The following is a 26,858-nucleotide window of genomic DNA, read 5'->3' as shown; positions in this document are numbered from 1 at the left end:
TATGGATGATTGATATTGAATTATCGGTGAAGACTTGCACATAATTTTAATGACCTCTGATCTTGCAAAATATTTTTGGTAATTTTATTATATTAGTACTGTACACTGATCTACTGTCTGGTCCTGTACCACCTTACTGAAAAAACTCGTGTTTTCTTTTTTTTTAAAGTATGCCGATTAGTATACTGACTTATGTTTCCTGTTTCCAGTGAGTTCTTCATTTATTATTTGATAAACAGAATATCTTTAGTAACTGTCGTAATAAAGCTGTAATTACCAATGAAAACACTGTAAAAATAAAAAGGAATTTTGAGTGAAGTTTCCTTTTTCTTAAAAAAAATTAAGCACTTATTCAGGCCTTACAAAGGTTTAATAATAAGTAAGCATATTTCCAATTTGTAAGGATTGGTATGAACCATGTGTTAAGAGTACTACACCTTAAGATTAATACACCCCTGAAGTTTTGTTAATAAACAGTAGTACTCCTTAAGGTGAACATAACAATAATGTTCTGTCAATGGGAAGCACTAATCTTTAAGATGAATACACCCATAAATCTATGTCAATGGCAAGTATCACATCTTAAGATGAATACATTCATAAGTTATTGTCAATGGTGAGTACTACACCTTAAGATGAATACATTCATAAGTTATTGTCAGTGGTGAGTACTATACATTAAGATGAATACATTCATAAGTTATTGTCAATGGTGAGTACTACACATTAAGATGAATACATTCATAAGTTATTGTCAATGGTGAGTACTACACATTAAGATGAATACATTCATAAGTTATTGTCAATGGTGAGTACTACACCTTAAGATGAATACATTCATAAGTTATTGTCAATGGTGAGTACTACACATTAAGATGAATACATTCATAAGTTATTGTCAGTGGTGAGTACTATACCTTAAGATGAATACATTCATAAGTTATTGTCAATGGTGAGTACTACACATTAAGATGAATACATTCATAAGTTATTGTCAATGGTGAGTACTACACATTAAGATGAATACATTCATAAGTTATTGTCAACAGTGAGTACTACACATTAAGATGAATACATTCATAAGTTATTGTCAATGGTGAGTACTACACCTTAAGATGAATACATTCATAAGTTATTGTCAATGGTGAGTACTACACCTTAAGATGAATACATTCATAAGTTATTATCAACATTGAGTACTATACCTTAAGATGAATACATTCATAAGTTATTGTCAATGGTGAGTACTACACATTAAGATGAATACATTCATAAGTTATTGTCGATGGTGAGTACTACACCTTAAGATGAATACATTCATAAGTTATTGTCAATGGTGAGTACTACACATTAAGATGAATACATTCATAAGTTATTGTCAATGGTGAGTACTACACCTTAAGATGAATACATTCATAAGTTATTGTCAATGGTGAGTACTACACATTAAGATGAATACATTCATAAGTTATTGTCGATGGTGAGTACTACACCTTAAGATGAATACATTCATAAGTTATTGTCAATGGTGAGTACTACACATTAAGATGAATACATTCATAAGTTATTGTCAGTGGTGAGTACTATACCTTAAGATGAATACATTCATAAGTTATTGTCAATGGTGAGTACTAAACCTTAAGATGAATACATTCATAAGTTATTGTCAATGGTGAGTACTACACATTAAGATGAATACATTCATAAGTTATTGTCAATGGTGAGTACTACACCTTAAGATGAATACATTCATAAGTTATTGTCAGTGGTGAGTACTACACTTAAGATGAATACATTCATAAGTTATTGTCAATGGTGAGTACTACACCTTAAGATGAATACATTCATAAGTTATTGTCAATGGTGAGTACTACACCTTAAGATGAATACATTCATAAGTTATTGTCAGTGGTGAGTACTACACCTTAAGATGAATACATTCATAAGTTATTGTCAATGGTGAGTACTACACCTTAAGATGAATACATTCATAAGTTATTGTCAATGGTGAGTACTACACCTTAAGATGAATACATTCATAAGTTATTGTCGATGGTGAGTACTACACATTAAGATGAATACATTCATAAGTTATTGTCAATGGTGAGTACTACACCTTATAATTAATACATTCATAAGTTATTGTCAGTGGTGAGTACTATACCTTAAGATGAATACATTCATAAGTTATTGTCAATGGTGAGTACTACACATTAAGATGAATACATTCATAAAGTTATTGTCAATGGTGAGTACTAAACATTAAGATGAATACATTCATAAGTTATTGTCAATGGTGAGTACTACACCTTAAGATGAATACATTCATAAGTTATTGTCAATGGTGAGTACTACACATTAAGATGAATACATTCATAAGTTATTGTCAATGGTGAGTACTACACATTAAGATGAATACATTCATAAGTTATTGTCAGTGGTGAGTACTATACCTTAAGATGAATACATTCATAAATTATTGTCAATGGTGAGTACTATACCTTAAGATGAATACATTCATAAGTTATTGTCAATGGTGAGTACTACACCTTAAGATGAATACATTCATAAGTTATTGTCAATGGTGAGTACTACACCTTAAGATGAATACATTCATAAGTTATTGTCAATGGTGAGTACTACACATTAAGATGAATACATTCATAAGTTATTGTCAGTGGTGAGTACTATACCTTAAGATGAATACATTCATAAGTTATTGTCAATGGTGAGTACTACACCTTAAGATGAATACATTCATAAGTTATTATCAACATTGAGTACTAAACCTTAAGATGAATACATTCATAAGTTATTGTCAATGGTGAGTACTACACCTTAAGATGAATACATTCATAAGTTATTGTCAGTGGTGAGTACTATACCTTAAGATGAATACATTCATAAATTATTGTCAATGGTGAGTACTACACATTAAGATGAATACATTCATAAGTTATTGTCAATGGTGAGTACTATACCTTAAGATGAATACATTCATAAGTTATTGTCAATGGTGAGTACTACACCTTAAGATGAATACATTCATAAGTTATTATCAACATTGAGTACTACACCTTAAGATGAATACATTCATAAGTTATTGTCAATGGTGAGTACTATACCTTAAGATGAATACATTCATAAGTTATTGTCAATGGTGAGTACTACACCTTATAATGAATACATTCAAAAGTTATTGTCAACAGTGAGTACTACACTTTAAGATGAATACATCTGTAAGTTATTGTCAATTGTGAGTATTACACCTTAAGATGAATACATTCATAAGTTATTGTCAACAGTGAGTACTACACCTTAAGATGAATACATTCATAAAGTTATTGTCAACAGTGAGTACTACACATTAAGATGAATACATTCATAAGTTATTGTCAATGGTGAGTACTACACATTAAGATGAATACATTCATAAGTTATTGTCGATGGTGAGTACTACACCTTAAGATGAATACATTCATAAGTTATTGTCAATGGTGAGTACTACACATTAAGATGAATACATTCATAAGTTATTATCAACATTGAGTACTACACATTAAGATGAATACATTCATAAAGTTATTGTCAACAGTGAGTACTACACATTAAGATGAATACATTCATAAATTATTGTCAATGGTGAGTACTACACATTAAGATGAATACATTCATAAGTTATTGTCAATGGTGAGTACTACACCTTAAGATGAATACATTCATAAGTTATTGTCAATGGTGAGTACTATACCTTAAGATGAATACATTCATAAGTTATTGTCAATGGTGAGTACTACACATTAAGATGAATACATTCATAAGTTATTATCAACATTGAGTACTACACATTAAGATGAATACATTCATAAGTTATTGTCAGTGGTGAGTACTACACCTTAAGATGAATACATTCATAAATTATTGTCAATGGTGAGTACTACACCTTAAGATGAATACATTCATAAGTTATTGTCAATGGTGAGTACTACACCTTAAGATGAATACATTCATAAGTTATTGTCAATGGTGAATAAGACATTTTTCCTTACAAAGTCCCAATATTTTCATAAAATGGCGTGAACCATTTAAAAAATGTTATGGATGTTTGGGTGTATCCATTTTAAGGTGTACTACTTCAGTGATAATGTGTGTGTGTGTCGGTGTATGTTTGTGATCTGGATTTGTAAGATAGCTTTAACAATTTTTCAGTCATATTGGTATGATGTCTGCATTGTGGCAGTTTATAGTGATGTCGAGCACTGGGTCATCATTCCACAGACATGTAGCATCATGTCCCACCCAGTCACATCTTGACACCAGGCCGACCAGTCCTAACACTAATGTTTTAATGCTGAGGCATCGGCTTGTACCATTTTTATAAGTTTTTGGTATTACTCGGCTGTGGTTTGAACACATGACCTCCTAAATCTGAGGTGGGTAATCTAACCGCCGGAGCAGTGTTTAGTGATAATGTAAAGCTTTTGTACTTGGCTTTGTTTTACTGTCACTATTGTATGTACAGATGTGAAACTTGATAAGGGTATTCATTTGAATGGTACTTCTTATCATGGGGAAAATATCATGACAGTGAGCTGTTTTCATGTTCCATTAATTTTGTTCATTTTTTTATGGCTCAGTCATCCTGACACTGTCAATGCATTGTCTTGTGATGCTGGCAACCATCTACTTTTACAATACAGCAGCATTGTATGTTATACTGTTACACCGACTTAGCCAGCTATGAAAAGAAGGCTGCTACAATATGTGCAGCCATTAGACTTTGAATTTTATATTCAAAACAAATAATGCTCTTGGAGGACAAAATGTGTCGCATTGACATAGCTTTTATACTTTAGTGATTACATCAAGAGTTTGCATTTAACTCTTGGCTGACAAATCATAGCATTCTGTGGAATTATTGTTGTGAACTATTTTTCTAACAAAATGGGACAATGCTATTTACAACCTTTGTGTATATGAAAATGAAAATCAAGGTTTATAACCAAAATTGTGTTGCATTTGTTCCCTTTTTAACTACATTGTATAATAATAATAATAATAACACTGATAATGATAATTACAGAAAATATAAGGAACCTAATTACTAATATCCTATCATTCAATGATTAGTTTTTGTTTTCAGGGATTTGGACTGATGGTGACAGATGACAGCAGTATCTATGAAGGAGAGTTTTCAGGGATAACACAACTACAAGGAAAGGTATTTTATTACTTTTATTTATATTGATGCATGATATTAGGATAAAGAAAAATTTTGTCATTAGTTTTATGTCCCATGTATTCCTATAATACTTTTATTTATATTGATGCTTGATATTAGGATAAAGAAAAAAAAATTGGTCCTTAGTTTTATGTCCCATGTATTCCTATAATACTTTTATTTATATTGATGCTTGATATTAGGATAAAGAAAAAAAAATTGGTCATTAGTTTTATGTCCCATGTATTCCTATAATACTTTTATTTATATTGATGCTTGATGTTAGGATAAAGAAAAAAAAATTGGTCATTAGTTTTATGTCCCATGTATTCCTATACATGTATTGCACTATACAGTTTCAAACAACTCATCTTCATTTCGTTACCAGATATTTTACCCAATCATCCACTACCTCCCCCAACCCAGTCTTTGGTAGCTGAAAATAATGAATGAATTGTGGGAATGTGAATATTTTTCTAAAACTCACTCGTGGATAAACGCATCTACTAACATTTGCCTTTATGTCACATGACTTTAAGCTGCTTGATATAGGAGAACAAATACAGGACCAGCTCCATGGTAAACGCATGCATTTCTTTATCTACATACATATTATCATAAAGTATGATGGGGTAACTTTTTGAGGGATCAGATTTAGAGTAAAATGTTTCTTCAGTGATGCTTTCCCAATCATAATATGAACACAATATCACAAATCTAGCCTATAGAAAAATATGCATCTCTGTTCAGCCAGATAAAGGGATTTATTGTTGGTCCATCTATCTAAGAAAAGATTACTCTTGGTTGACTTTCACTTTAGGAAGCAGAGAAGTTATTGTTACTTTTGTACTATTAGTACTTTTTAGTCACTCAGCTCTAAAGAAACTGCTGTTTTCGTGCAGGGCACTCTGACATTTCCAAATGGAGACAAAATTGAAGGTGCTTTTACTGGTTCATGGAATGAAGAACTTAAGATAAATGGCTCATTTATCAAATCTTCAATGACCAAATCCATCAGCTCCACAAGTTCCGTTGATACTAAATCAAGGTAATTTACTTAATAGAGTACTTATCAGTGAAATTGTGCTTGCGATATCCTTTTTAGATTTCTATGGTCCAAGTTTTTTACCATTAAGACAAAGCTTTTCATTTCTAGCTGGCTGGCTGTCAACTAATTTGCCATTTGCATTGCACACTGAACAATTTTGGCTCACATTTCTCATGAATATAGTGTGTATTTATAAGTTTTATCATTTATAATGTATTTTCATAACAGGCGTATTTTATCTTAGGTTTTAAGTTAATCTTTAAGATGTTGGATTTTGTCGTTTCTGTTTGGTATTTTCCATCATAATTGTCTTAGATTATACTGTGTGCTCTCTTCCAGGGGATGTTGAGCTGCAGATTATTTGTATCAATGGCCAGTATTTCATTTTTTTTATACATACTCATGACTGATATTAAGTACATTTACTCCATAAAGTGGCCAGTATTTCATTTTTTTATACATACCCATGACTGATATTAAGTATACCCATGACTGATATTAAGTACATTTACTCTATAAAGTGGCCAGTATTTCATTTTTTTATACATACTCATGACTGATATTAAGTACATTTACTCTATAAAGTGGATAGTGTTCCATGAGACTGAAAGAACTGTCTTCAGTGCAAATTTTCTTTTATTAACAAGCAAACAAAATGTTTTGAATTCATTATTTATATTGGGTTCAATTCAGTTGACATTTATGGTTGCTACAAAACCTGAATAGAAGGACCCATCAAACAAATTAATATACCTTTCTTGGAAACAAAAGCACAGCTTTCCCAAGCCAGTGCTATATGTACTCCATACAATTTTCAATATTTTCCAAAAGCACAGAATGTAATAATGACAAAAATAAATGAATGTTCATTATTAAATCTGTTCTATGTTTCTATGCAACAGCTGATTCTCTGATATAATAAGTGTCAGAGACTTTATTGTTTTACTAATTTCTCCTAAAGCACCAAAGACTTGCAAAAAACCATGAGCATTGATGTATGATACCTTTTTAAAGTATAAGACTGCACATGTCTGATATATTTTAAGTTTGGAAATCATATTATTACAGTGATTGTATTCTTGCAAGTTCACTCTACCTTGATTTTGAATAATATATCATTTAGCTGTAGTCTGATGCAAGTTACTCTACCTTGATTTTGAATAATGTATCATTTAGCTGTAGTCTGATGCATGCTCACACTGCCTTGACTTTGAATAATATATCATTTAGCTGTAGTCTGATGCAAGTTCACTCTACTTTGATTTTGAATAATATATCATTTAGCTGTAGTCTGATGCAAGTTCACACTGCCTTGAGTTTGAATAATATATCATTTAGCTGTAGTCTGATGCAAGTTCACGCTGCCTTGGCTTTGAATACTATATCAATTAACTTTTATCTGATCCACTAAGATCATTTTTATCTTTTTTACAGTTATTTTGGCAAGTTGTGTGTGAGACCAGACAGAAAATGGGATGAGTTATTTTATCACTGTCACACCACTCTCCACTATAACAGGGATGGAGAACCTAACACAAAGAAAGCATGGGAAGCTGTTGCAGTTATTCTTGTCAATGGTAGAAAGAGACTTCGTGAATTGGAGAGAAGGTACGATACCCCAAAAATTCCATCTTGTCTATATGATAAAATTCTATCTTGTCTATATGATAAAATTCCGTCTTGTCGATATGATCTTACTACTGAATATAATTCTTCACTCTGCAGTCCATATTCCTGATCCAGTTTCAGTCAGACTTGGAATGCAATTTTGTATCATAAAAATTTCAGTTAGTCTGATCATGAGCAAGAACCATGCATATTAGTGAAATAATCTTGCATCTGATTGGCTAACCTTGTTGCCACTCCGGAGGCCATATTAATGAAATAATCTTGCATCTGATTGGCTAACCTTGTTGCCACTCCAGAGGCATATTAATGAAATGATCTTGCAACTGATTGGCTAACCTTGTTGCCACTGCAGAAGCCATATTTTTGATCCAGTTTCCTTATATTATTAAGATTTATGATTAATTTGATAATGAGTGATTCATGCATATTAATGAGGTGATCTTACATCTGATTGGCTGATTTTGTCACGACTCTGCCAACTAGGTTTCTTTTCTGATTTTGACCAAATCGCATCACACTCTTTGAATCAGATGATAATGAGCAAAAAGCACACATACTAATGAGGTGAACTTGCATCTGATGTATTGGGTGTTTTACCACTCTGAAAGCTGAAAAAACATTGACAACGATACGTGCATATTAATGAGGTGATCTTGCATCTGATTTGCAAGTCTGTATTATTATTTGATGTTAGATTTTAATCGAACATGAAATATAGCTTTACATATTTAAGATCATTAACAAGGAAGATCAACAAACACTAATGATTTAATTTTGCATGAATTTGTAATTGTTTGGTCTTTATACCACTCTGGAAACCATATTCCTGATCTGATTTTCATCAAGCTTGGAATATATGTGTTTATTATCAAAATCTTGGACATTTTTGATAATAAGTAATTTGTAAAGCTCATGGATGTGTTCGTTGATGAAGACATGCTATAGAAGTGTTTTTATTCCACCTCCTTCATTTGATTCAAAAGACGTAATTAACATGATAATAGAAAAGGAAGCCCGCTTTTTATTTAGTGCAACAATACAACTAATGCTTCCGTATGTCTGATATTAAAACATGGTGGACACTTAATTAGGTTCTCAGAGAAATACTCACGGACATAGCTGTTACAGTAGATTGACACATTTTACATTTAATTACAAGAGGACACATTTCATTTATGATGATTACACTTAAATGGAACTAAAAGATAGAACTAGAACACGAATTTCAATTGATAAAAAAATTATTTACTTGGTATTTATTAAGTAAAGTACTGCCTCCAACAGGCGTGACATTTTCAGTGATTGAATGTCCTTGAATATCATTAATTGCGGTGTACTAAGAATGTTGTTTGAAAAGAAAATGTAACAAATTATATGACTTTTTATTGAAATTTCCAGGTTCTATCTACTGTTTTTGATGATAAAACAAGCCATATATCAAAGTTTCCATTACCAATTTTTATCATGATTTTCCTCAAGTTCAACAAATAGGATAAAAAAAATTGTATTTTCTGGTTTAAAAAATGGGATCCACCCCCGACCCCTCGTTATAAACCCATTTGCTAGTTATCAGGGCATGAGTTATTGAGAGAGTGGTGTGTTTATAAAATTCTGAGTTACAAACACTCCACCTCAATCTGTACTGCTTAGTTTATACATTTTTGATTTCCACCCCACCCCACCCCATCTCAACTTATACTGCATAATTTATAGAACTCTGATGTCCAGACCCCCTACCTCCATTACTAAATAATTTATAGAACTCAGTTTGCTACATTCCAATTTTTGATTGTTGATTTGGCTGGATGTTAAGTGTATGCCGTCCATGATTCATTATTGTCACATGATCAGCATTCCAGATTTTGAATACTTTGGGATGAACAAGAAAAGGACTGAGTATTTATGGTTATTGTTGATGGAAATTGAATTGTATATTTGGAAAGCATTTCCAATTATGCTGATTCCTTAAGAAAACAATTTTCTTTGCGACTAATACATATTGCATGGAAAAAGACACTAATCTTAATTCAAAAGGAATATTGAAATGAATTATAATAGTTTTTTAATGGACTTTTTTTAAATTATTGAAGCATAGACCACATTTCCTGTCAAAATAAATATTGACTAGCCTAGATACTGGTTCTATTGAAAACCCAGAGGTGGTAAATTATATATATATATATATATATATATATATATATATATATATATATATATATATATATATGTGTGTGTGTGTGTGTGTGTGTGTGTGACATGAACATTGTAGATTGCATTTTTGCTTTTAATTTTAATTTTGTCTTTTCTTATATTTGCTAACAAAAATTGGCCTATATTATATACATCAAAAACTAACCAATAAAACTAATTATTAGACTGCATATGGAGGGGTTTTCTTTGCCAACAAGATTGCTACTGGAGTAGTATTATTGATTCTGCATTGATCATAGTGAGAGGTAGTACTTGTCTTAATGACTCATCCTTTGATTCAGCAGCAATGATCACACTGAGAGGTAGTACCGGTCTAAATGAGTGATTGATTCAACAGTGATCACATTGAGAGGTAGTACTGGTCAAAATGAGTCATCCTTTGATTCAGCAGTAATCATAGTGAGAGGTAGTACTTGTCTTAATGAGTCATCCTTTGATTTAGCAGTGACCACAGTGAGAGGTAGTACTGGCCTTAATGAGTCATCCTTTGATTCAGCATTGATCACATTGAGAGGTAGTACTGGTCTTAATGAGTCATCCTTTGATTCAGTAGCGATCACAGTGAGAGGTAGTACTGGTCTTAATCAATCATCCTTTGATTCAGCAGTGTGATCACAGTGAGAGTTAGTACTGGTCTAAATGAGTCCTCCTTTGATTCAGTTGTGATCACAGTGAGAGGTGGCACTGGTCTTAATGAGTCACCCTTTGATTCAGCATTGATCACGGTGAGGGGTAGTACTGGTCTTAATGAGTCATCCTTTGATTCAGCAGTCATCACAGTGAGAGTAGTACTGGTCTTAATGAGTCATCCTGCGATTCAGTAGTGATCACAATGATAGGTAGTACTGGTCTTAATTAGTCATCCTTTGACTCAGTAGCATGATCACAGTGAGAGGAAGTACTGGTCTTAATGAGTCATCCTTTGATTCAGTAGCATGTTCAGAGTGAGAGGTAGTACTGGTCTTAATGAGTCATCCTTTGATTCAGCAGTCATCACAGTGAGAGGTAGTACTGGTCTTAATGAGTCATATTTTGATTCAGTAGTGATCACAGTGAGAGGTAGTACTGGTCTTAATCAATCATCCTTTGATTCAGCAGTGTGATCACAGTGAGAGTTAGTACTGGTCTAAATGAGTCATCCTTTGATTCAGTAGTGATCACAGTGAGCGGTGGCACTGGTCTTAATGAGTCATCCTTTGATTCAGCATTGATCACGGTGAGGGGTAGTACTTGTCTTAATGAGTCATCCTTTGATTCAGCAGTCATCACAGTGAGAGTAGTACTGGTCTTAATGAGTCATCCTTCGATTCAGTAGTGATCACAATGATAGGTAGTACTGGTCTTAATTAGAAATCCTTTGATTCAGTAGCATGATCACAGTGAGATGTAATACTGGTCTTAATGAGTCATCCTTTTATTCAGTAGCATGATCACAGTGAGAGGTGGCACTGGTCTAAATGAGTCATCCTTTGATTCAGTACTGATCACATTGAGAGGTAGTACTGGTCTAAATGAGTCATCCTTTGGTTCAGTAGCATGATCACAGTGAGAGGTGGTACTGGTCTAAATGAGTCATCATTTGATTCAGTAGCATGATCACAGTGGGAGGTAGTACTGGTCTTAATGAGTCGTTCTTTGATTCAGTAGTGATCACATTGAGAGGTAGTACTGGTCTTAATGAGTCATCCTTTTATTCAGCATTGATGACATTGAGAGGTAGTACTGGTCTTAATGAGTCATCCTTTAATTCAGTAGCATGATCACAGTGAGAGGTGGTACTGGTCTAAATGAGTCATCCTTTGATTCACTAGTGATGACAGTGAGAGGTAGTACTGGTCCTAATGAGTCATCCTTTGATTCAGTAGCATGATCACAGTGAGAGGTGGTACTGGTCTAAATGAGTCATCCTTTGATTCAGTAGCATGATCACTGTGAGAGGTAGTACTGGTCTTAATAAGTCACCCTTTGATTCAGTAGCATGATCACAGTGAGAGGTAGTACTGGTCCTAATGAGTCATCCTTTGATTCAGCTGCATGATCACAGTGAGAGGTAGTACTGGTCCTAATGAGTCATCCTTTGATTCAGTAGCATGATCACATTGAGAGGTGGTACTGGTCTAAATGAGTCATCCTTTGGTTCAGTATCATGATCATAGTGAGAGGTGGTACTGGTCTAAATGAGTCATTCTTTGATTCAGTAGCATGATCACAGTGAGAGGTAGTACTGGTCTTAATGAGTCATCCTTTGATTCAGCTGCATGATCACAGTGAGAGGTGGTACTGGTCTAAATGAGTCATCCTTTGATTCAGTATCATGATCATAGTGAGAGGTGGTACTGGTCTAAATGAGTCATCCTTTGATTCAGTATCATGATCATAGTGAGAGGTGGTACTGGTCTAAATGAGTCATTCTTTGATTCAGTAGCATGATCATAGTTAGAGGTAGTTCTGGTCTTAATGAGTCATCATTTGATTCAGCTGCATGATCACAGTGAGAGGTAGTGCTGTCTTAATGAATCATCCTGTACAAATGCTATAACAGTCACAGTCATATCATCAATTTTTCTTTTAGCTCAAATGTCAAGTCCAAGGTTAGGAGTGTGAATTTTGAGCAGCTTGAGAAGATACCTCCACATGGTGTATCTTGCCTGACCTTGGAACACTACAACATTATTAAAGAGTACCTAGAAAAGGTAATATTACAACACTGTAGAATATTAATGTATGTACATACATCCATGGTACTTGTAATATCATCCATTTGTTCCATTAATGTTTTAAATTTCCAAACAATTGAAAATAATTAGCCCATGAAACTTCTTGGTTTTTTGTTATACACTGTTGGTGTTCTTGCCAGTAATTCTTACTACTATGATGGTCAGTTATTACTAATTCATATCCCTGTGTTGTTTGGTTTTAGTTTTAGTAATTCATATCACTATGTTGTTTGGTACTAGTAATTCATATCACTATGCTGTTTGGTTTTAGTTTTAGTAATTCATATCACTATGCTGTTTGGTTTTAGTAATTCATATCACTATGGTGTTTGGTTATAGTAATTCATATGACTATGCTGTTTGGTTTTAGTAATTCATATCACTATGCTGTTTGTTTATAAGTAATTCATATCACTATGCTGTTTGGTTATTAGTAATTCATATCACTGTGCTGTTTGGTTATAGTAATTCATATCTCTATGCTGTTTGGTTATGGTAATTAATATCACTATGATGTTTGGTTATTAGTAATTCATATCACTATACTGTTTGGTTATTGTAATTCATATGACTATACTATTTGGTTTTAGTAAATCATATCACTATGATGTTTGGTTATTAGTAATTCATATCACTATGCTGTTTTGTTTTAGTAATTCATATCACTATGCTGTTTCGTTATATTAGTAATTCATATCACAATGCTGCTTGGTTATATTAATTCATATCACTATGCTGTTTGGTTATAGTTATTCCTATCACTATGCTGTTTGGTTATAGTAATTCATATCAATATGCTGTTTGGTTATAGTAATTTATATCAGTATGCTGTTTGGTTGTAGTAATTCATATCAACATACTGTTTGGTTATAGTAATTTATATCACTGTGCTGTTTGGTTATAGAAAATTCATATCACTATGCTGTTTCGTTATATTGGTAATTCATATCACAATGCTGTTTGGTTATATTAATTCATATCACTATGCTGTTTGGTTATAGTAATTCATATCACTGTGCTGTTTGGTTATATTAATTCATATCACTGTGCTGTTTGGTTATAGTAATTCATAACACTATGATGTTTGGTTATAGTAATTTATATCACTATGCTGTTTGGTTATTGTAATTCATATCACTGTGCTGTTTGGTTATATTAATTCATATCACTGTGCTGTTTGGTTATAGTAATTCATATCACTATGATGTTTGGTTATAGTTATTCCTATCACTGTGCTGTTTGGTTATAGTAATTCATATCAATATGCTGTTTGGTTATAGTAATTTATATCACTATGCTGTTTGGTTGTAGTAATTCATATCAACATGCTGTTTGGTTATAGTAATTTATATCACTATGCTGTTTGGTTATAGAAAATTCATATCACTATGCTGTTTCATTATATTAGTAATTCATATCACAATGTTGTTTGGTTATAGTAATTCATATCACTGTGCTGTTTGGTTATAGTAATTCATATCACTGTGCTGTTTGTTTATATAAATTCATATCACTATGCTGTTTGGTTATATTAATTCATATCACTATGCTGTTTGGTTATAGTTATTCCTATCACTGTGCTGTTTGGTTATAGTAATTCATATCACTGTGCTGTTTGTTTATATTAATTCATATCACTATGCTGTTTGGTTATAGTAATTCATATCACTGTGCTGTTTATAGTAATTCATATCACTGCTGTTTGGTTATAGTAATTCATATCACTTTGCTGTGTGGTTATATTAATTCATATTACTGCTGTTTGGTTATATTAATTCATATGACTGTGCTGTTTGGTTATAGTAATTCATATCACTGTCCTGTTTGGTTATAGTAATTCATATCACTGTGCTGTTTGGTTATAATAATTCATATCACTGCTGTTTGGTTATAGTAATTCATATCACTGTGCTGTTTGGTTATATTAATTCATATCACTATGATGTTTGGTTATAGTAATTCATATCACTGCTGTTTGGTTATATTAATTCATATCACTGTGTTGTTTGGTTATAGTAATTGATATGACTGTGCCGTTTGGTTATAGTAATTCATATCACTGCTGTTTGGTTATATTAATTCATATCACTGTGCTGTTTGGTTATATTAATTCATATCACTGTGCTGTTTGGTTATAGTAATTCATATCACTGTGCTGTTTGGTTATAGTATTTCATATCACTGTGCTGTTTGGTTATATTAATTCATATCACTGTGCTGTTTGGTTATATTAATTCATATCACTGCTGTTTTGTTATTACTGCAAACTATTCAACTTCATGCTTGCATTCTACTTGCATAACAGAAGAAAGAAATGAATTCAACATGCCTTAGACATCTGGTAGTCTGGGAAATGATTGGTGCAAGACACTTTGTTGATTAGAAACCTCATTGAAACTAATTAACTTATTAGACATAGAACACAGAAATTATGGTTTGAGCATCAAGAACCAACATGCTCGATTATATGCCAGACAATTCGACAAATGACATTTCAGCTTATATTTGTTGACACTGAAAGCTATTGATGTGTATTGCACCAAAATATATACATCTTTGTTTTGTTTTGAATTTTTATAAAATATTTGTCCTTGTAGTCAGTCTTATTTAAACTTTTTACAGAATATGTTTGTACTTTTAAATGCTTTGTTTATACACTAAGTCAGTTTGCTGTTTTTAAATTAACCATTCAAACAAGTTATCATTAGTCATAAAAATAAAATCTTAATAGATAGAAAGGCAGGCAGTTGTATTTACTGACCCAGTGACAAGTCAAAAGATGGATACAAAAAGAGTGAAACAACCATCATTTAATGTGTTTTTCTATCAGTAATCAGTGATCCTCTTAATTAAAAGCAGTGAAGACCATGAATATACAAAGTAGTGATGATGTGTAATAAAAGCAGTGAAGACCAAGAATATACAAAGTAGTGATGCTGTGAATTAAAAGTAGTGAAGACCAAGAATATACAAAGTAGTGATGATGTGTAATAAAAGCAGTGAAGACCAAGAATATACAAAGTAGTGATGATGTGTAATAATAGCAGAGAAGACCAAGAATATGCAAAGTAGTGATGTGTGTAATAATAGCAGTGAAGACCAAGAATATACAAAGTAGTGATGATGTGTAATAAAAGCAGTGAAGACCAAGAATATACAAAGTAGTGATGATGTATAATAAAAGCATTGAAGACCAAGAATATACAAAGTAGTGATGCTGTGAAATAAAAGCACTGAAGACCAAGAATATGCAAAGTAGTGATGATGTGTAATAATAGCAGTGAAAACCAAGAATATACAAAGTAGTGATGCTGTGAAATAATAGCAGTGAAGACGAAGAATATACAAAGTAGTGATGCTATGTAATAATAGCGCTGAAGACCAAGAATATGCAAAGTAGTGATGTGTGTAATAATAGCAGTGAAGACCAAGAATATACAAAGTAGTGATGATGTGTAATAAAAGCAGTGAAGACCAAGAATATACAAAGTAGTGATGATGTATAATAAAAGCATTGAAGACCAAGAATATACAAAGTAGTGATGCTGTGAAATAAAAGCACTGAAGACCAAGAATATGCAAAGTAGTGATGATGTGTAATAATAGCAGTGAAAACCAAGAATATACAAAGTAGTGATGCTGTGAAATAATAGCAGTGAAGACCAAGAATATACAAATTAGTGATGCTATGTAATAATAGCACTGAAGACCAAGAATATGCAAAGTAGTGATTATGTGTAATAATAGCAGAGAAGACCAAGAATATGCAAAGTAGTGATGTGTGTAATAATAGCAGTGAAGACCAAGAATATACAAAGTAGTGATGCTGTGAAATAATAGCAGTGAAGACCAAGAATATTCAAAGTAGTGATTATGTGTAATAATAGCAGAGAAGACCAAGAATATGCAAAGTAGTGATGATGTGTAATAATAGCAGTAAAAACCAAGAATATACAAAGTAGTGATGCTGTGAAATAATAGCAGTGAAGACCAAGAATATACAAATTAGTGATGCTATGTAATAATAGCACTGAAGACCAAGAATATACAAAGTAGTGATGATGTGTAATAATAGCAGTGAAGACCAAGAATATACAAAGTAGTGATGATGTGTAATAAAAGCAGTGAAGACCAAGAATATACAAAGTAGTGATGATGTATAATAAAAGCATTGAAGACCAAGAATATACAAAGTAGTGATGCTGTGAAATAAAAGCACTGAAGACCAAGAATATGCAAAGTAGTGATGATGTGTAATAATAGCAGTGAAAACCAAGAATATACAAAGTAGTGATGCTGTGAAATAATAGCAGTGAAGACCAAGAATATACAAAGTAGTGATGCTGTGAAATAATAGCAGTGAAGACCAAGAATATACAATGTAGTGATGCTATGTAATAATAGCAGTGAAGACCAAGAATATACAAAGTAGTGATGCTGTGTAAAAAAGCAGTGAAGACCAAGAATATACAAAGTAGTGATGATGTGTAAAAAAAGCAGTGAAGACCAAGAATATACAAAGTAGTGAGGCATTTAATAATAGCAGTGAAGACCAAGAATATACAAAGTAGTGAGGCATTTAATAATAGCAGTGAAGACCAAGAATATATAAAGTAGTGATGCTGTGTAATAATAGCAGTGAAAACCAAGAATATACAAAGTAGTGAGGCATTTAATAATAGCAGTGAAGACCAAGAATATACAAAGTAGTGATGATGTGTAAAAGAAGCAGTGAAGACCAAGAATATACAAAGTAGTGAGGCATTTAATAATAGCAGTGAAGACCAAGAATATATAAAGTAGTGATGCTGTGTAATAATAGCAGTGAAAACCAAGAATATACAAAGTAGTGAGGCATTTAATAATAGCAGTGAAGACCAAGAATATACAAAGTAGTGATGATGTGAAATAATAGCAGTGAAGACCAAGAATATACAAAGTAGTGATGCTGTGTAATAATAGCAGTGAAGACCAAGAATATAAAAAGTAGTGAGGCATTTAATAATAGCAGCCAAGACAAATATTTTGCACCTTAACTAAAGTTCCAGATAAAAATAGTGGTTATTACTTGACTTCTGTGCAGATATTTTTGATGATGTTATTACACTCTTGAATTATATACCAGAATGTTTGTATACTGTACTGAGAAATGGTGTTAAACCCACAACAATAACAACAACACCATGTTTAAGTATATATCTATGTGTGCAAATGGCTGCATTATTTATAATTTTGCTTTTTTCATACTGAAATGTTGGATACATTCAAACTCCTCTGATACATAGTAAAATTCACTGGCTTGTCATGGGCCTACACATATATACATCCCACGTTTCACTGGTTTGTCAAGTGCCTACACATATATACATCCCAAGTTTCACTGGCTTGTCATGTGCCTACACATATATACATCCCAAGTTTCACTGGCTTGTCATGGGCCTACACATATATGCATTCCAAGTTTCACTGGTTTGTCATGGGCCATCACATATATGCATCCCAAGTTTCACTGGTTTGTCATGGGCCTACACATAATATGCTTCACAAGTTTCACTGGCTTTTCTTGGGCCTACACATATATACATCCAATGTTTCACTGGCTTGTCATGGGCCTACACATATATGCATCCCAAGTTTCACTGGCTTGTCATGGGCCTACACATATATACATCCAATGTTTCACTGGCTTGTCATGGGCCTACACATATATACATCCAATGTTTCACTGGCTTGTCATGGGCCTACACATATATGCATCCCAAGTTTCACTGGCTTGTCATGGGCCTACACATATATACATCCAATGTTTCACTGGCTTGTCATGGGCCTACACATATATGCATCCCAAGTTTCACTGGTTTGTCATGGGCCATCACATATATACATCCCACTTTTCACTGGTTTGTCATGGGCCATCACATATATACATCCCAGGTTTCACTGGCTTGTCATGGGCCTACACATATATACATTCCAAGTTTCACTGGCTTGTCATGGGCCTACACATATATGCATTCCAAGTTTCACTGGTTTGTCATGGGCCGTCACATATATGCATCCCAAGTTTCACTGGTTTGTCATGGGCCTACACATATATGCTTCACAAGTTTCACTGGCTTGTCATGGGCCTACATATACATACATCCCAAGTTTCACTGGATTGTCATGGGCCTACACATATATGCATTCCAAGTTTCACTGGCTTGTCATGGGCCATCACATATATACATCCCAAGTTTCACTGGCTTGTCATGGGCCTACACATATATACATCCCAAGTTTCACTGGCTTGTCATGGGCCTAAACATATATACATCCCAAATTTCACTGGCTTGTCATGGGCCTACACATATATGCATTCCAAGTTTCACTGGCTTGTCATGGGCCATCACATATATACATCCCAAGTTTCACTGGCTTGTCATGGGCCTACACATATGTGCATCCCAAGTTTCACTGGCTTGTCATGGGCCTACACATATGTGCATCCCAAGTTTCACTGGTACTTTTCGATAACCTTTTGATTAGTATAGTCCCCCTCTTAAAATTGTAGTGCATGCCATTACACTGGTTAAATTTAAATATTTCTTTAGTACAAACATAACTGATTTTAAGTTTGCTTATGAAAATCAATTATAATTTACTTTGGCCTAAGTAAATACCCCATTTGTTGTGTGTTTACATAGAATTTGTATAAATTAGATTCAGATATGTTGAAACTGATGTCAGTACATGTGTAAGGTGAGTTTATCACTCTAATAGCTTTAATGAACAGTATATAAAAAGCTGTGGTGTAACTGCTTTATAAACATTTATCATTTATTAACTTTCACAGGGATGCTAACCATTCAAGATTTTGTAGAAAGATTACAAATGTGTAATGCAGGAAAATCTAAATTTCATGCAATAAAATGTAAGAGGATATTTTGTTGTAGACATGGGTGTTAGAATAGTACTGACTGGTAAATTAAATATAGTTCTTTTGCATAAGAAAGATAATTTACACAACAAACCAGTCTGTTGGGTTTCAAATAGGCAAAATATGGAAAAGAGATGAAAATAAAATGATACAAAATAAATTGTGAAGAAAATTTTACTATTGTTCATTTGGCTAGAAATTGGGTAGCCTTAAAGAGACATTAAATGAAATTATATATCTGTTCTGTTATATTTAATGAATGTTGGTTTTAATAATTGTTATCTGTTCTGAAAATTCTGGCTGGATTCCAAGAATTGAATCTATGATTCCCTAGTAGGTATGCCTTTGAGTTGGCACCCATGTGTGCCCAGATAAATCTTATAGCATTTGATGACTACAACATTAATTGGTAATACTGCTAACATTGTAGGGTATTATGATATCACTAATTAGTTAGTACTGCTAACGATTAGTGTTATGATAACAGCATTAATTAGGTAATACCACTAACATTTAGGGTGTTATGACAACATCACTAATTAGTTAGTACTGCTAACGATTAGTGTTATGATAACAGCATTAATTAGGTAATACCACTAACATTTAGGGTGTTATGACAACATCACTAATTAGTTAGTACTGCTAACGATTAGTGTTATGATAACAGCATTAATTAGGTAATACCACTAACATTTAGGGTGTTATGACAACATCACTAATTAAGTAATACTGATAAGTTCAACATTAATACTGCTGATATTGTTTGATGTTATGACACCTGCACTAATTAGATAATGCTGCTAACACTGCCACATCAGTTATGTAGTTACTTTACATAGTAACAAAAGAAAACATTAAAGAGTACCTTGTAATAGAAGTTTGGAAGATACATTTTTACTACATTCATAACTGTTACATCAGCACTGGTTGCCATTATGTATATTGATATCAGTCATTATAGATATTGATATCAGCCATTATGGATATTGATCTCAGCCATTATGGATATTGATCTCATCCATTATGTATATTGATATCAGCCATTTAGATATTGATCTCAGCCATTATGGATATTGATCTCAGCCATTATGTATATTTATATCAGTCATTATAGATATTGATATCAGCCATTATGGATATTGATCTCAGCCATTATGGATATTGATCTCAGCCATTATGGATATTAATCTCAGCCATTATGGTTATTGATCTCAGCCATTATGGATATTGATCTCGGCCATTATGTATATTGATCACAGCCATTATGGATATTGATTTCAGCATAACTTTTTCCATAACCCACATAATAACCAAGATTATACAAACTGTCATGTAGCTAATAATTTGTATTGGCTTATTCAGATATACTTGTTTATTGTCAGTGCAATAGACTGGCAATTCTTCATAATATCAGTATTAATTGCTTTATTGTGTAGTTTGTTTTGATGTTAAAACATCAAACTGAATTATAAACAAGGAAGTGACAGTTATGTTAAACAATAGCTCAGCATTGCTTATAATGATTGAAGATCAAATATAAATAAATATATCCACACTAACACATGCTGTTCATTTGAATTCTTTAAATAGATTCCTAACAATACAGCCTTAATACAGCATATATATTGTAACACATTTACAACCCCAATTTAGACAAATCACTATGGTAAAATAGCTTACACCATTACCGTTTATGCAAGTCTTTAGGCCCATGTTTTCAGTCCTCAATTACACCATTATTGTTTATGCAAGTCTTTAGGCCCATGTTTCAGTCCTCAATTACACCATTATTGTTTATGCAAGTCTTTAGGCCCATGTTTTCAGTCCTCAATTACACCATTACCATTTATGCAAGTCTTTAGGCCCATGTTTTAAGTCCTCAATTACACCATTACCATTTATGCAAGTCTTTAGGCCCATGTTTTCAGTCCTCAATTACACCATTATTGTTTATGCAAGTCTTTAGGCCCATGTTTTCAGTCGTCAATTACACCATTATTGTTTATGCAAGTCTTTAGGCCCATGTTTTCAGTCCTCAGTTACACCATTATTGTTTATGCAAGTCTTTAGGCCCATGTTTTCAGTCCTCAATTACACCATTTCCATTTATGCAAGTCTTTAGGCCCATGTTTTCAGTCCTCAATTACACCATTGCCATTTATGCAAGTCTTTAGGCCCATGTTTTCAGTCCTCAGTTACACCATTATTGTTTATGCAAGTCTTTAGGCCCATGTTTTCAGTCCTCAATTACACCATTATTGTTTATGCAAGTCTTTAGGCCCATGTTTTCAGTCCTCAGTTTCACCATTATTGTTTATGTAAGTCTTTAGACCTATGTTTTCAGTACTCAGTTACACCATTATTGTTTATGCAAGTCTTTAGGCCTATGTTTTCAGTCCTCAATTACACCATTATTGTTTATGCAAGTCTTTAGGCCCATGTTTTCAGTCCTCAGTTACACCATTATTGTTTATGCAAGTCTTTAGGCCCATGTTTTCAGTCCTCAATTACACCATTATTGTTTATGCAAGTCTTTAGGCCCATGTTTTCAGTCCTCAGTTTCACCATTATTGTTTATGTAAGTCTTTAGACCTATGTTTTCAGTACTCAGTTACACCATTATTGTTTATGCAAGTCTTTAGGCCCATGTTTTCAGTCCTCAGTTTCACCATTATTGTTTATGTAAGTCTTTAGACCTATGTTTTCAGTACTCAGTTACACCATTATTGTTTATGCAAGTCTTTAGGCCCATGTTTTCAGTCCTCAGTTACACCATTATTGTTTATGCAAGTCTTTAGGCCTATGTTTTCAGTCCTCAATTACACCATTACCATTTACGCAAGTCTTTAGGCCTATGTTTTCAGTCCTCAATTACACCATTATTGTTTATGCAGGTCTTTAGGCCCATGTTTTCAGTCCTCAATTACACCATTACCATTTATGCAGGTCTTTAGGCCCACATTTTCAGTCCTCAATTACACCATTATTGTTTATGCAAGTCTTTAGGCCTATGTTTTCAGTCCTCAAAACAAATATTAATATATGTATCATGGCTCATGTCTTGTTATATTTTCTTTTTAAATTGAATGTTTACTCAATCTTCCTCACTAGTGGGGTAAGATAAAGAATATCTCTTTTATTAGTAAACAATGTAATTTATTTCATTTCATTTGAGACATCATATTAATTTCAATCTTTTTACAGGCTTTTTCAGCAAGCTACCATCCTCTGGGTAAACTTATTGAGGGGCTTGTGGATGTTTTCAGAGCAGCCTATATTGGCATTGGTGCTCACCCTCGACTCCTTTTCCATGCCTTGTCAGAGGTTCAGTCATTTATAAAGCGTCTGTATCACACTGTCAGGTGAGAACATATAAGATGCTACCTTTTCTTAATATCCCACCCCGTATTTGGTAGAAATATATATTGTTATTTTCTCTGTAAAAATCCTTTCCTTGACTTCTTGGTTAAGTTTTGTTTTATGTCGGTTTCTTGGTTATTTAGCTGTGTCATTTTTGTGCTGTGCAGGGTCCATGTATGACTTTGAAAGCCTTGAAAGTGCTTGAATTTTAACTAAAAGGTGTTGGATGACTTTGAATTTTTTGAGGACAGTTATATGTACCATACTTAGTTTTCTGAAACAGTTGCAGTCCTGTTGAATATTTAATTTGACTGACACAGTTGCAGTAATGTTGAATATTTCCATTGATTGAGACAGTAGCAGTCCTATGGAATATTTGCACTGATTGAGACAGTAGCAGTCCTATGGAATATTTGCACTGATTGAGACAGTAGCAGTCCTATGGAATATTTGCACTGATTGAGACAGTAGCAGTCCTATGGAATATTTGCACTGATTGAGACAGTAGCAGTCCTATGGAATATTTGCACTGATTGAGACAGTAGCAGTCCTATGGAATATTTGCACTGATTGAGACAGTAGCAGTCCTATGGAATATTTGCACTGATTGAGACAGTAGCAGTCCTATGGAATATTTGCACTGATTGAGACAGTAGCAGTCCTATGGAATATTTGCATTGATTGAGACAGTAGCAGTCCTATGGAATATTTGCATTGATTGAGACAGTAGCAGTCCTATGGAATATTTGCACTGATTGAGACAGTAGCAGTCCTATGGAATATTTGCATTGATTGAGACAGTAGCAGTCCTATGGAATATTTGCACTAATTGAGACAGTAGCAGTCCTATGGAATATTTGCATTGATTGAGACAGTAGCAGTCCTATGGAATATTTGCACTGATTGAGACAGTAGCAGTCCTATGGAATATTTGCACTGATTGAGACAGTAGCAGTCCTATGGAATATTTGCATTGATTGAGACAGTAGCAGTCCAATGGAATATTTGCATTGATTGAGACAGCGTTAGTTCTGTTGAATATTTGCATTGATCAAGACATTTGCAGTCCTGTTGAATATTTGCATTGATCAAGACATTTGCAATCCTGTTGAATATTTGCATTGATCGAGACATTTCAGTCCTGTTGAATATTTGCATTGATCAAGACATTTGCAGTCCCGTTGAATATTTGCATTGATCAAGACATTTGCAGTCCTGTTTAATATTTGCATTCATTTAAACAATGACTACTGATATTTTAAAGGTTTTTCACATAACTTATTATCAAAAGTAGGTAATTATTTTTTCTTATCAGTTGTCATGAACTAGCTCCTTGCAAATTGTTGCAAACAAGGATTGGAATGTCCTTAAATTTTCTTATTGTGCATTCTTTCTAAGCTGTATTAGTCTGAAGACAGAGCTACATGTACTTTGAAATATTAATAATTATTACCATGAATTTAACTTACACAAACATCACATGTCTAGAAAATATCAGCTTTAAGTGTTCTTTGTCCAATCTATATCACATTTCCACAACGACCTTGACGACTGATGCTTCATCATTGTTTTTATTTTGAACTTGTGTAAACAACATTAATGTAGTACATTATAAGTGAGTTTGTACTTTTCTCAAATGCATGCCACATAACACAAATATTAAAAAATTAACACCATTATAACATAGTTCTGTTGTATGTGTCATCTAGTGCCCAGAATAGTTTGTTTATGGAGAATATAAATGAAAACCAGTCATGAGATGTATGGCATTGTGTCAGAATATAAATGAAAACCAATCATGAGATGTATGGCATTGTGTCAGAATATAAATGAAAACCAATCATGAGATGTATGGCATTGTGTCAGAATATAAATGAAAACCAATCATGAGATGTATGGCATTGTGTCAGAATTTGATGTGTTTATAACATGTCTCTGTTGATGTTATTGATTCAAGGTAGACAAGGATTCTGATAAGATTTAAGTTTGAATTGTCATAGAAGATTACATTTACATATTTAATGGAAAGTTTAAAAGACATTCTGATGTTTTTATAATATGTCTCTGTTGATGTTATTGATTCAGTGTAGACAAGGATTCTCCTAAGACTGGATTTTAAATTGTCATAGAAGATTGCATTTACATATTTAATAAATAGTTTCAAAGACAATTTAATCACTCAGCATTTGCCTATGTTCGTATCATGGTTTATTTATTTATATGACGGTTCAAAGGTTAACTGATTCTGATATCTGGAGACACATATTTTCAAACAGTATGCAAAGTACTTGGTTGAATTATATTCAGTAGATAGATGGGTAGATGGATGGATGGATGAATTGAATTCCTTTCTGCTACACATATATACATACAAAACCACCTTTATTATTAAAAGACCTATCAAGTGCATGCTCATATCATTATAGGAATATTCTTTAGAAAATAATGTATCATACAATGGATTAAATATCAACCTTGAATGGATGAATTATAGTAGCTTGAGAACTTTTGAGGATGATAATAAATGATGAAATTCTGTTAACCAATACACTAATAATTTGTGTTTAAATTTTGCAGAACATGTTTGTGCATTAAAAAACACACACTTGCATATAACAGTTAAGTGTCATGTATTGAGCATGTTTATATATCACCTTAAAAGATATATGTATGATCATGTATAAACTTATTATCTGCTAGATTTTCAGTTATAAAGGTACATGCCCACCATTTGTAAAGGTCCAGTGGGATATCTCTTGTTCTTAACTTATAAATAGATTTTTATTTGGGTTTGAGTTCGAGACCCAGCCTTGTTTATGACCTGAGAAGTTTCTAGAAACAAACTTGTTTACAGTTTGGGGTGTTTTTCCACTAAGATGGTTGACATTAGGTCAGGTCCGGATTTAAAATAAGGTTGAGATCAACAAGATTATTAATTCTAGTCTTTAAGATCAGTTGTGTTCAGATTTAATTGGGAAGGAATCTTATATTTAAATTATTGTTTGGAATTACAAAGTTCTCAATGAGATTTAGAACCAAAACACTATTTTGGAATTATTGTGAATTCATTAAAGGACATTCTGGATTATATTATTGTGATACACTGAGACTGTTCCTTTTAAATTTTCACTTTGTATTATAGGGAATAAATTATTTGTTGAATTTTACTAAACTTGTTGGTTTTATTTTTTCAGTTACTTATTTTAAGACCATACTTGTATAAGAGGTAATGTAATATAGGACATAATCTCATTAGTGCAACTCATTAAGTGATGTCTTACAACTTTTTAATTAATGCTCTGAAACTTGGTATTATTGTCATCGTCTAAAGATGCACATATTAATAAATCCTTTTTCTTTCGTAATTTATGAAATAGTTATTGCCTTTTTGGACTTCCAACTAGGTGCATGGTATGACAAAATTTGGGAATGCATCAACACTTGCAGGTTTAATTAGATTAGTGTGCAGCTTAGCATGGACATCATCCGAGTATGTTGACAAAAATTTTGCGTTTTATTTGTACTATTGGTTCATCCCCATCATGGGGTAGGATGTAATATGGGAGTCAGTAGTTATATTTACATGAGCAGATTTCCTCCTCCGGCCGAGTCATACCAAAGACTCACAAAAATGGTACTAACAGCTCTGCGCTTGGTACTCAACATCAAGAGGTTAGTATTAGGACTGGTTTTCCTGGTGTCAGGATAATGTGACTGGGTTGGATATCATGCTGCATGTCTGTGGCATGATGC

The 26,858-nt window shown here is 33.0% G+C and overlaps 1 protein-coding gene across 2 annotated transcripts in view; it reads left to right on the top strand.

Moving 5' to 3' along the window:
- The window catches only part of LOC149791097 (alsin-like), a 239,562-nt gene that overhangs the window by 165,266 nt on the left and 47,438 nt on the right, over positions 1 to 26,858 (top strand). For both annotated transcript variants that reach the window (XM_089973014.1, XM_089973013.1), the window contains 5 exons: positions 5,144 to 5,221; positions 6,124 to 6,269; positions 7,704 to 7,877; positions 12,682 to 12,802; positions 22,950 to 23,107. In XM_089973014.1, the coding sequence (XP_089829140.1) occupies positions 5,144 to 5,221; positions 6,124 to 6,269; positions 7,704 to 7,877; positions 12,682 to 12,802; positions 22,950 to 23,107 (677 nt within the window). The remainder of the gene's footprint in view (positions 1 to 5,143; positions 5,222 to 6,123; positions 6,270 to 7,703; positions 7,878 to 12,681; positions 12,803 to 22,949; positions 23,108 to 26,858) is intronic.

The sequence above is a fragment of the Sinohyriopsis cumingii genome, chromosome 10, assembly GCF_028554795.1.
Source record: "Sinohyriopsis cumingii isolate HCF-2022 chromosome 10, ASM2855479v2, whole genome shotgun sequence".
Lineage (NCBI taxonomy): Eukaryota > Metazoa > Mollusca > Bivalvia > Unionida > Unionidae > Sinohyriopsis > Sinohyriopsis cumingii.
Note: the sequence above shows the minus strand (reverse complement) of the source record. Positions and strands in the feature narration are given on the sequence as shown.